Below are 12621 nucleotides of genomic sequence, written 5' to 3'. Positions count from 1 at the left end.
TCAGCTTACTTGCGTATTACTGACAGCGGCAGGGAGAATGGGGCGAGGGTCACGTCTGTGTTAGATTTGTCTGACCTGGTGACGCAAAAAACAGGTAACACAAACAAATTTTTGGATGCGCGTCTATTTTGGAAAGCTCTATGAGAGGAACAATAAACTCACCATATTTCAATGCTGGCAATCTCATCAAATAGCAACAGACTCATCAGGACAGCGATCTCACTTCCACTGCCTTTGTTCTCCTTCAAAATCAAGGATGCTATAATGTAGACACAACATGCAGAATTTACACTCCAAAACAATCAGCTCTGCCAAAAACAGTAATAACAATCTACAAATGCACAGATAGTCACATCAAGAAGTCATAATCTAAATTAATTGTTGCCCCGATTTAAAATGAGTGACTTTGGCTACAAATTAGGCAACGAAAATACAAGAGCATTGCAGATAAAGCTTTGAACAATGTACTGGTGCTGAGCTGAGCTCTATAGCAACAAGTTGCATCATACTAATATGCCACTTACTGCAGTGTGACAACATGGTTAAAAGCTATGCATCAACGGATGACTTGTCGTCGTTTTTTTTTTGAGAACGTGCCCCCGAGCCACAAAACACAACGTGCATAGCTGTTACTTAATGAGTTGTCTTGTGAACGTACCCCTGAGCAGTGTGAGGAGCAGGAGGTTGTGCTGCGCCAGGCTGTGCCTCAGAGATGGATCTGCATACGCCAGCTTCCTCAGGATACATACACAAGGCTCCAGCAGGCAGTCGAAGCTCTGGGGAGAACAGCAACATACGCGCTCGGTGTTTAATTGCAGGGAAAACACAAACACACATATTCTCTTTCTGTCTCCTCCTGCTTCTGTGTCTCTCACATACAAAAGCACGGGGCCTCTTCCCTGTCTCTTCACATAAGACAAGCCCAAATGGTGTGACTGCACAGGTTGCAGGCAATGCAGCGTTGGGACAAATTCAACCTGCAGGCATCCCTCTTATCCACACTTGTTAACTGTGGCCGTGTTCCTCCACCTCCATGTAGCCAAACACGCTGGACAATTATCCCCGTTAGCAGCTTCTGATCCGAGGCCTGGGAATGAGCAGCAGGCTGCAGGAACTAGAGGGCAAAAACCACTGCTGACCAGGCCCTGTCTGCCACTATTAACACAGGCCATTTCATCCTTCTATCATGCACGCCTCAGTGGGTTTCCGCCACATCCGCTGGCAATACATGCACTCACATGTGAGCACATATAAATGAGGACATGTATATAAATGGGAGTGCATGGAGCTACGTTTATGAAAAGCAGGGTTTGTCTTATTTGGCTTCAGCAGCAATTCGTTGAGCACACGTCTATTTATCACTTTGCCAAAGCAGGTTTGTTTTTACCTTGTTGCCGTTTACACTCTCCATAATGAAAGAAATGACTTTGTCTGTTATTCCAAGATTCTTCAGCACTGGGTGCATTGCTGTGTCTGCGGGGACGTAAGAGAACAATTCAATATACGCACTGACAATAAACATTTGCATAATCCTCAACTATTTGCTTTTCATGCTTGTCTAAAACATATGGTGGTGGGAAGGCACCAACTCCGCTGCACTCATTTCAATTGTGTTTTTCACAACGGGAGAGCTCTCACTTATCACACAAACTTTTCATCAAGTGCGGAAAATGTCATCTCCAACTCTGTTTAGGCCTTTCAGCCTTGTTTTTATGTGGCTGATAATTCAGGCACATCCTCTACTTAATTATGGAATATTAAACTCTATATCATCCTCAAATCACCTATTAGAGGGATGTGAATGGATAGCAACGCCATTCTGCTTATATAACACAGATGCTAAAGCAATTGGCATGCTGTCTAATCCTTTCTGACATATACTCAATTGAAATATATGCTTATTCTGAATTTGATGCAGCGACACGTTGGGACAGGAAATAAAGGAGTTCAAAGGGGCCCAAAATATAACAGTGTGTCATTAAAATATGCCTCTACATTAGTACTCTGAGAGGAAAGGTCTCAGCGATTACAGAGTAGTACATGGAAGTAGGCTTTTAAAGGCTGATTTAAAAGTATTATCCTGCCAAAGTCAAGATTCAACATGGAAATATAACACAATAGCTTAGAGGAAATACTGTATCACACACCTTGTAGCACCACAGACAGCTGCTCTGCTGCCGATCTTCTCAGGGAGATGTCAACCGTGTCTGAGGACAGGATGCAAAACAGCTTCTCCACCGACTCCACCTAGCCACCATTAGACCCATTAAGTAAGTGCTTCCATCTTATCAGTGTATCTGAGTGTGTTTTCCTTCTGTGTATGTGGATTTATACCTTCAGGACGGACTTGTTGCTGCTGTCCAGTGTGATGTCTAAAGGGGCTCGGAGGCAGTAGAGGTTGGGGAGTGAGGAGATCGCTTGTCCAGCCAGGTCTGGTCTGGCTGTGCAAGCGTTGTCTTCATTGCACAGGTGGGGCAGGATTTGTTGCACAGCTGCGATTCTCACACTGTAATAATGAGCAGAATTTATGCAAAACTTGGATTTAAATATTTAATTGAAAATCACACAGTTTAAAAACCACATGAAACAGCTCTATTCAGATGATAAAGCAAGCCCTCTGTCGGCATTACAGTACTAATACTCAACTAAATATGCTACCTGCCTGACATGTTTGTTTTGTTTTTTTTCTAACACGACATCCAAATGGTTGATTGTCAAAAATGGCTGGCATGGCGGACAAATTTATCAGCTGTTGCCGAAATTTACCAGGGACTTGTCTCCTGGCCAGTGTCTGGTGTTAATTTCCATCTCCATCAATATTCATAGACTGGGACCAGATAGTTGTTTTACACAGGCCTCACAGAGCATTTAGATGACTTGATGAGCACATCAGCTGACAGTAACAGGCAGCGGTAATATGTCCATCACATCATGAGTGAACGAGCGGAATATTTTAGACTATCAGGAGTTTGCCTGGTTCACAAATAAACCCTGAAACCCAACGGCAAACAACTTCACACAAGCAGAGACATAGGACAAACATGGCATCACAAACATACAGTACACACATAAGCACATCTGAGATACGCGCACACATCTGGGCAGGCACGTAATACCCATACAAATGCAAAGACTGACAAAAGGAAGAACCCCAGCCCCGACTCACGTGGGCTGTTTGGTGAAGAGGAGTCGGAGCGCTGCTTTTAGCTTGGCTGTGCTTGGAAACACCTTGTCTCTTGCCACGTCCGACATGTCACTTATCAGCAGGACACAGTTTCCCAGTGACTCCTCAGTGCCGGCGTAACCCTGCCACACACACAGACACGCACACACACAGTTCTCAGCCTGCCTTGGCAGACAATGGAGCGAACAATGGGGAATTCCGGCTAAGCAGCAAAACAGTAAATAAAATATGCATCGCTTTGATTACGGGTGGTTTCATTTCATCTCTTGTTGACATGGCGGGCCCATCTCTGAATGGCCTCCTTGAATTAAATCACATTTGACAGCCTAGTCAAAATCTCATGTATATTCATGAAGAATTTCCAGGCTTTCTGTTGCCTGAAACTGAACAATTAATAAAAGCCTGTGTTTTTTTCCCACCCAAAAAGGAAACAATATAGCAGAGACAATGTAAATGAGAGAATAACTACATTTTCTCAGTGGCGGCTCAATATGTAGTCTTTTGTGGTCCAAGAGCACTAAAATTGCACTTTTGATCACACTTGTTTTGCTTGTGGAGAACACACAGCACTTCCCCGAGCTCAATAAATATAATGCAATAAGCTCCACACATGATGCGGCTTTATGAGCTCTGCAGTGCAAACACAACACAGCCTCTACACAGAGCACAACACCTGTAACACGGGCATGACCGGGTAAAGCGCCTCATTGAACCTGTCCCAGGTTGACGGTGTCATCATCAATCGTCCCTTGAGCAGGAATAGCAGAATATCCTTGGCAGCAACATTCACCTATAGATCACAGGTAAACTGCTGAGTTCACAAAGGCACTGTCGAAAAAACATTTACAAGCAGGTGACTTTTAAATGTAGAAATGACATGAAACCGGTGAGCCCTGACAGTTTAGCATGACCTTAACTAAACTTACATATTTAAACAGTGGCCAGAACAACCCTGCTGCAAAGGTCTAAATCTAGTATAAATACAGGAAGCACACACATGTTTGCCTACCCTCTCTGCAGAATCCTGGAGTCCAAAAGCGCTTATTTCATAGAGCACCCTGTGGTGGAGAAGGAAGCTGACTCCACCGCAGGCTCCTGGTTCCTGTCGTGACACATTCTGGATGCCAAGGCAGTCCTAGGGGTGTATGTAATCACACCGAAGCACATCATAAATTATCGCTTTCCTCTCACTTGTGCGCGCATTCGAGAGTTCCAATTCACTTTAAGTGTAGCTATGTATTCTAGATGGTGGTTAGCAAAAATGAAAAGGAAGACAGATTTCAAATGTCACGGGGGTTTTTAACAGCACACTGCCAGAGATCTGTGATTCAGCTCATCTTCATCATACTTATTTACATATACCCATATGGCCCACCAAACAGACCCACGTTATAGCTTTAGTAGGCATAATTTTAGCCCTGAACCTGCACAATCTCACTTAAACAGCGAGTGTGTATAGAGGAAGCCCTGACCTTGACCAGGTTTAAAGAGCATTCGTATGTTTCCGTCTTGACAAGCGGTAAGGGATGAGACAGCAGCTTTAGGAAAAGTTTCTGGCTCTCTGTCTGGAGGAGGGGACTGGGCTGATTGAACTTCCACCTGGTGATGGACAACCAAAAGGAATTTAAACTAGCATGAAAACACTTAATATATAAATGCAGCAGAATAAATGACTGGCTTGAATTGCAGGAAGCGATGACTTTTCTCGTACAGGTAGGAGCAGATGTGAACACATTCCTTGATGATTGGTAAGTGCTGGTGAAACGGAAGGCCATCTATGGCTTGGTCTGCCAGCTCCAGCAACTCCAACCAGTTCTTCTCTCCCTTAATGAAGAAATAAATGAAAGAATGGACACAAAATGATGATATGTGAGTGACAGGCTAAACAGGTTTTACTACAGCATGAGGGCATGAGTTGCATGGTTTTTAAATGAAGAAATGCATAGCTGTAAAAACCGACTGCCCCTCTCTGTAGAATGCAGAGCTACAACTGGTTATTGCCATGTGACAGGCGGCTCATACCTCAGCGTGTGCTTCCTTGAGGAAGCTGCAAGTGGATTCCATCCAGAGAGCTGCACGGGTCACCCTCCTGTAGAGTTCATGGCTGTCTGAGTTTACCTGTTCCAAGTAGGCCACTGCTGTTTCTTGCATGCTGGGTAATAAACCTCCCAATGACGTATCCAAGCATAGGTGGAAAATAGCTGTTGCTGTGTTTTCTGGGAGACCTTCACTAGCCTGTGTGAGGTTGAGAAGCCTTAATTTACTGTTCGTTTTGGAGATAAAGTAATCACAGTAAACCATAAAGAAAGCATTGGGATTTGGTCACACACGTGCACACACACCTTCTCAGGAGGGAGGATGGTCTGTAGGAGTTTAATGGTGAATATAGCAGTGCCTGTGTAAGCCATTCTGTGATGAACCTGAGAGCTGTGGGGAATGTCTGCTGAGTAGCTCTCATGGTAGCTCAGGATATCCCCCAGTTGTTCCATGCAGGCTTGCAGCTTCTCCTTCTAAAATACACACAGACAGAAATGTAGACAAAAGCACACATGCCACACAAACACAGCAACACATGTACATGTTCACACACACAGGCGCACGCGTACACACACACACATACAAACACACACAGACGCACAACTACTGGCTGCGAGCCAAGAGAAAAATTGTTCGTTCCAGGGGTTAGGAATTGAATGTAATCAGATTTCAGGGTTATTTTGGGACGAGATACAGATCCACCCTATCTCAGTATGAATAAATTGGAACAATCTATTCTCAGCCACTTTGTTCTGGGAGTAGAAATAGAACAATAGGGCGCATACACCAGCAGGGGGCAGTAGATGCCCTGTGCATTGCCAGGGATGGCATGAACAGTTTGGCCGTTCCCATAGGAAAAACCTAGAGGTCTGGCACACAAAAGCTGCTCTCCACATAAAGATGACAAAACAGTTCTCAGGCTGCAAGGCTCTGGGCATGTATTAAACAGCAGAGGGCCAGAGGGGCCTGGGTTTGACAAGTGTATAAGTCCCCCTGTATAGGAACATACCCTTTAAACAGTCAGGAGAATAACAAATGATTCTGCATAGTACAAAAAAAACATACTGCTTTAACACAATCCATTGTTTGGACTTAATACAGATAATAAATGAAGGCATTTACTAACACAACAATTCTGTGCTTGGATAAACCCAGGGGTACAGGCGAGAGGTGTGCCTGGATGTGTGAGGAGCTCTTTGTAACCAGCAGAAAGCCTTTGTAACCTTATATAATTCATTCAGCTCAATCACATGCCTACAGTTCTCCTTGACAGTTGAGTACCGCACGCCTGTGTGTCTGTGGCAAATTGTCAGGTGGCCAACCCAGTTCCCCCCTTTTCAGTGAAGTGTATCCATTCATCTACATAAGAGGCTGTCATGAGTTGTGTTTTGACTTGCCAGCTCCGTCCCCACCAGGCTGCGATCGTCCCAGACCAGCTCACAAACACTGTCCCCGAGCAGGAGGACGGCGTCGCACAGCAGCTCCAGAACACGATGGAACACATGCGAACCCTCTGAGAAAGAGGAGAGGAGGAGAGAAACAGAGCGAGAGCAAGGCCAGGTTTTGTTTTTTTTTTTCACAAGATCAAACAATGACAGAATACAGTCAGTGCAGTGAAACAGGTGAGGGGATAACTGCAATATCTGATCTTCACTCAAGCAAATAAAAAAACAAAAAACAGATGGCGATACTTGATTAGTATAATTTTAAACATCTTTTCTCCCATCCACCTGAACATAAATGACTCCTACCTGTCTTAAGCAGCGGTATGGCATATTCCATGGTGGCAACAGTGAACTGAGCCAAAGTGAGCTGCTGCAACTGCAGCTCCAGGACATCTTCTGCACCCATGTCAGGAAGTGCCAACTGGGTCACATCTGCGGGCGACTGGGGTGTCTGCCTGGGGGCCTGGACTGATGCTCCACCTCTGTGTGAGCTGCCACTGAATGAATCACAGACAAAGAGCAGAGGACAACTGTAAATTCACCATCTGGACCAGTCAAATACAAAGAGTGACGTAGGAGCTGTATAGGGATGATTCACAAAAACTGAACATGCCATCACGGGAATCGGAAACTGATTTTTAAACACTGTAGACCAGCCGCTAGAGGGCTCCTGGTGTTATTCATATTGAAGAAGAAAATCCTTCACAGTCTTTTTCACGTCGTTTTATCTTCATATGTGGGTTGCCGGTGTCAGTAGCAATTTTGTCATTATCAAAGCCACAACAAAAAAATCCTACTGTGCACAAATTTCTGAAAAGTATAACAATCTCTTGTTACGTCTAGGGTCTGGTGAACAGAAGTGACGACAATGCTGAATCATATCAAAAAGTTATTTCTACAAGCAAGGAAGACAGACTAACATAATACCATTTATGCCTCAGAAGCGTGACAGAGGACAAACTGAGCAAAGCTCTGCACCCACTGCCAACAGGAGCACTAAAGACATGCAAAGAAACAATACCTTAGACAGCAAGAGCTGATGTGCTGAAAGTGATGCGGTTCTTTTCTAACTATAATCTCATTTAGCCTTTGGATAAAATGCACAGATACACATAAATGGAGTGTACATGCACACACCTGTTGGAAGCTGCATCTCCGTCTTGGCCATCTCCCCTGGCCCTCTGGCCTGTACGTCCCACCACAGAGGGACGGGGAGAGCACTCCGCCCTTGGGGACGAGGCCTGGGAACGCTGTGTCCGCACCTCCTGGGAGTAGGAAAAGGACGAGTTCTGAGACACTGGATCTGCACGACCACAAAAAGAATGAAAAAAAAAACATACTTGTACATTAGTTGCACGTAGACCCTGTATGATAAAGCAAAGAGAAGATTAAGGAAGTGGTAAGAAATTAATCAGTGGGATTAGAATTTGAAGAAAATGTAAAACTGAAGGTTTTCTTGAAACTACGCTTAAATAGTTCAGAATGTCGATACTTGAAAAATATAAATCACTGTGGTACTCTTCAGGAATGCATTCATGTGAAGCATATGATTCAAAATGTAGTGCCTCATTACAATCAGATAATACATATGTGTTTAATAAAGTGCTTTATAATGAAAGAGTATGTGTAAAGAGAAGAAGCACGCAGAAAATATGGATCTCCATCTGAAAACTAGCAGCATTTAAGAACACATGAAAAGACCTGTACAGCACGCTAACTCCTAAGACATGCTACCTTGCTTTGTAGAGTAGAAGCTTGGATCTTGATGAAAGCGCAGTCTCCTCCTCAGCCCCACGCAAAGCTGCCGCAGGCAGGAAAGAGCCTGCAAGTGCAGGTAGCTCGCTTCACCTTTACCCGAACCCAGCCTCAACAGGGACAGAAGGTTCTGACAACAGAAGGGGATATCAGAGCAGTGTTGTTACTGTGAAGCTGAGTCATGAAGAGGTTTTCTGAAGACATAATTAACAACCAGTATTATCCAATTAGGATATCCTTGTAAGCCAGCAAATATATTGATTTATGACTCTGTTTACAAACCGACAAAAACTGAGTCCAAGCTGAGACAACGTGCAAAGGCTGTGTGCAAACAGGACCTCAACCCAGACAGTGATAGAAAAGTTGTAATAAACTTTGCTAAATAAAAAGGGCAAGCGGAATTGAATTATTGAAGCAGCAATTTGTTCCAAGTTCAGATTCCCTGCCCTCTGTAGCTAATGATGTCATGTCTCTAAATCCAAGTCTTTTAATTTAGCTTAATAGCTCTAGTAACTCAAACGAGGGGCCAAGTAAAGCCACAAGAAGAAAAGTACTTTCCCATAATGATTTCTTTTTGATGATGAGACTGCTGGGTGACAGTATGCTAATACAAGCCTTGAGACCGATGTAATGCAATGCACCACTTTATTAACAAAATAGTAATGTTCACTCGCAGTGGCTCATCAGGGCAAAATGATGTCTCCTCCAACACTCTGTCTATGCCAATGAAACGAGGAGCTCACATAAAAGATGTACTTTTTTGCAGACATAATAGATGCGTCAAAAAGTGCAGTCCACTTTCTTTCCTTTTTTACAGAAATGGGAGTGAGTGTAGCTTTTGAATGTAAGATAAATACATAAAGACGGGTTTCACTGTATATTTCAGGATTATGACTGACCGTACGCATCAGCTGGCCCACACATGATTTCAGTTACAGCACACAGCAACTTGACAGAAGCACATTCTGATTTGCAACATAACACAGACGACACTCCCCCAAAGACTAAGACCAGCTTTATAAAAATCTCTGATATTCAGTGATGCTTTCAGAGGAAAGAAGCAGAGCATTCCATCAAGGACTTTCAACCCCTGCAAGACGCACATCATGACCAAACTACATCCTCACAGCAATCTAGTGCCTGCTCAAGCAAAGTAAGCCTCCAGAGGCCTCCACAACCTCCTGCAAGATCAGGGACACTGAATTATAAATTGCTGTTTTGTTCAAGGACATTATTTGACAGGTTATTATTTTGACAGTAGCTAGAGTGACCATCCCATACATCCCACTATGAGTTGGTCACACTGGTCACTCAAAATAACACAAGCCATCGAACTGACGTGAATAAGCAAGAATGCTAAATATTATGAACAATACTTGGCTGAGAACCAGAAAAGCAGGAAATAAGCAAGCCCTGGAATTCTGTAATTTTTCCTCTTTGGACATCTGCATTGAATGAAGCATTGAGATTTTAGGGTAGGCATCAAGTGTAAAATTTCATCAAATACAGGTTTTGAATACTAAGACTGACAAACATCATACATTCTTGAAAGTGATGATACCTTTACAATACTGGGCCTTTGCAGGAAGATTTCAGCGGGAAAGTCCTGCATGATGACATCACACAGAAGTTCACATGTGGTCCGCACCAAGCTGGGGTTGCTGCTCCTTAGGGAACTGTTTAAAATGAAAGTAGATATGTTTAATAATCACTGTTTTGGCTGATCAAAGTGGTCAAAGTGTCCCTCGATGAATTGCTTCCTGCAATTAAATCATAATTTTGCTAATTTTACACGGCAACTTAATTAGGCATATATAATTTTTTTTTATATTCAGTGCATGTGTCATCGCTCACCTCTCATTGGATGAAAGTATGTGCGTGTCTGTGTTTGTCAAAGTCAGCCATGGAAACACAGAAAACTTCAGACACCTCACAGACTCATGCACTGTGCAACACAAGAGGGATAAAACATGTAAAAAGAGTAATTTCTATAAAAAAAATCATGAACATCGAGTATTCAAAAACTGATACCTGCTATCTTCTGAGGTGGTACATCTGCATGGTCTGGCATGCTCTTGTGGAAATAGCCCATTTTAGGAAAATGCTCTTCAGGTGGAACTACTGTAGGCGCTACAGCAGAGACACTAGATTTGTTAAAGTACCACTTCACATACTGCAAGCATCTGATGAACCTGTTATAAGATCTGTGTAAAGTAAACAAACAACCCACACAATCTTCTCCCACCTCTCCTCTGCATAACAATATGAACATTCAGTGGTTTGCAGGTGACAGAATCAAAACAAACAATTATTTGGCTTCAACTTGCAACACCTGTTGGAGCTGTGGTGCGTTGTCCATGTAGACATGAGTAGCCCATTGCATGACTGGGGAGTAGCTCAGGTAGCTGGAACAGCTGGTCCAGGGTTCCATCAATGACAGCTCGCAGCCTGGGTTCCACATTAGGAGACAGCTGGGTGAGGAAGTCCACCGCCCCAACGTCTCTCAGCATCTGCGCTGCACTAGGATGCTTGGAAAACAAAATGACAAAATAAACAGTCATAAAATGAAAAAGCTAAATTTTGGTGAAATGTTGAGTGTAAAAAGCAGACGTTGTGTGGTGGAGGAGACTTAAGCCTGCCTTGAAACTTTATCCTGTGATAAACTGGCGAAGGCAAATATTGATCTTACTTCAATTCACTGGTTAAATTCTGGTTAGCCTCGTTAAAGAAATTACAAAATCACATTTTAAGTTTATTTTGACAGTTGGTATACTGCTCCTCTTTAGCTGCTGTCCTCTGGAAGACTGTGCTGGTAACGCTAATGCATCAACCATCTAGCCATGCATTTAACGTTACCTTTGATAACGATGAGAGCAATACAAGGACCTCTTCCTGCATTGGCACCTCGGGGAAGTTGAACCATTCAAGAAGATACACAAACAGCATCTTTTCTTGGACAATGTCAGAGACAGAAATCAGGGAATGGTCCAGCTTGCATATGATGCTCTTCAAAGCCCGAACTCTTATCTCCACCAGAGAGTGACCTGAGGTTTGTAGGAAAAACAATGCGTTTGGTTGATGAGAGACATTATAGCAAAGTTAGCGACGTTTTGTTTTTAGGTAGTCGGCAACTTGCTAGCTAGCTAGCTAACGCTGGGTGGAAGTTGAGAAAAGTTTTACTGACTATGGTTACTTTGCTAACGTTATCTCCTATAACTGTGCATACTTAAGTTGGAGGACAAGTAGAGTCCAGCTAGAGGTTTCTATCGTTAGCTAACATTAGCATGCAAGCGGCTAATATTAGGCAAGTTAGAGACTTTTGTTAACAGCTCAGGTAAAGTCAGCCTTCTAAGCTACATTTGTTCAGCTAGTAAGTTAGCCTACCTATTTTCTTTATAAGTGGAGATAACTCCATGTTCAATGTATTGCGTCTCTCTGTGTAAAAAAGAGGTAAAAAGACTTCATCAGCGGTCGAGGCTTGTCAGCTCTGTGAGTGTCTGCCAGTGTCATGTCAACAACGTCTGTTTTCAACAAACGCGCCAGCGTCACTCCACTTCCTGTGGAGGAGCCGGGGTGCGTTCACGGGACACAGCTGTGTAGGATAAATCACTTGAGACGTTGTAGAGATAATGATGTACTTCCACAAAACATTTACATAATGTCGATACAATAATGTAAGCACCTAAAGGAAAACTGTTCTTGTATAACTTAATAATATTTATAAATAGTGCAGCATTTCTCAGAGAAATCTGCTAATCAGCAGTTCAAAAATCATCATGCAGCAATAAAGGTCCAAAGAGACTGCAAATTATATATAAAATTAAAAAACTGCCAAACCCAGACAAATTGCACTAACAAAGCTGAACAGCAGTTACAACACCAGCCAAAAGGGATATGATCATTAAAGTAATTGGAAACCTGATCCTGGTATATCAATCCACCTTTGCAGCAGTGCAAACTTGAGGTGTGTTACTTTGCATGAGTTTGTTATTTTGTCTCCCACCTTTACCCCTCCGACAATGACACTGACAGCTGTCCTCAAACCTTTTTAGGGCAAGGACTTAAGTTTAGATCACAACTGATCAGATTATGTCCCAAGAAATCCTGTCTGCAGGTGGCCTTTCTGTCAACAGTATTCGTGACTGGCACATGCGATGCTTCAATTTGTGGCATGTCTCTTGCCTGATCTTTTGAAATGTT

At 43.1% G+C, this 12621-nt stretch overlaps 1 protein-coding gene across 1 annotated transcript in view; it reads right to left on the bottom strand.

Annotated features, from left to right (window-relative positions):
* rttn (rotatin) overlaps nt 1–11900 on the bottom strand; it is a 29525-nt gene extending 17625 nt beyond the window's left edge. The window contains exons 1-23 of the mRNA XM_070986508.1: nt 11806–11900; nt 11278–11465; nt 10754–10949; nt 10453–10551; nt 10276–10366; nt 9983–10097; nt 8401–8551; nt 7804–7969; nt 6973–7163; nt 6619–6734; nt 5527–5694; nt 5207–5419; nt 4896–5008; nt 4657–4783; nt 4194–4319; nt 3858–3974; nt 3167–3306; nt 2335–2506; nt 2148–2247; nt 1388–1473; nt 659–776; nt 163–259; nt 10–75 (exon numbers count right to left, since the gene is read on the bottom strand). Coding sequence (XP_070842609.1) covers nt 10–75; nt 163–259; nt 659–776; nt 1388–1473; nt 2148–2247; nt 2335–2506; nt 3167–3306; nt 3858–3974; nt 4194–4319; nt 4657–4783; nt 4896–5008; nt 5207–5419; nt 5527–5694; nt 6619–6734; nt 6973–7163; nt 7804–7969; nt 8401–8551; nt 9983–10097; nt 10276–10366; nt 10453–10551; nt 10754–10949; nt 11278–11465; nt 11806–11836 — 2987 coding nt within the window. The 5' untranslated portion in view covers nt 11837–11900. The remainder of the gene's footprint in view (nt 1–9; nt 76–162; nt 260–658; nt 777–1387; nt 1474–2147; nt 2248–2334; nt 2507–3166; nt 3307–3857; nt 3975–4193; nt 4320–4656; nt 4784–4895; nt 5009–5206; nt 5420–5526; nt 5695–6618; nt 6735–6972; nt 7164–7803; nt 7970–8400; nt 8552–9982; nt 10098–10275; nt 10367–10452; nt 10552–10753; nt 10950–11277; nt 11466–11805) is intronic.
* Between the last annotated feature and the right edge of the window lie 721 nt (nt 11901–12621).

Source organism: Chaetodon trifascialis, chromosome 18 (genome assembly GCF_039877785.1).
Source record: "Chaetodon trifascialis isolate fChaTrf1 chromosome 18, fChaTrf1.hap1, whole genome shotgun sequence".
NCBI lineage: Eukaryota > Metazoa > Chordata > Actinopteri > Chaetodontiformes > Chaetodontidae > Chaetodon > Chaetodon trifascialis.
This window is presented reverse-complemented; position numbering and strand designations above follow the sequence as displayed.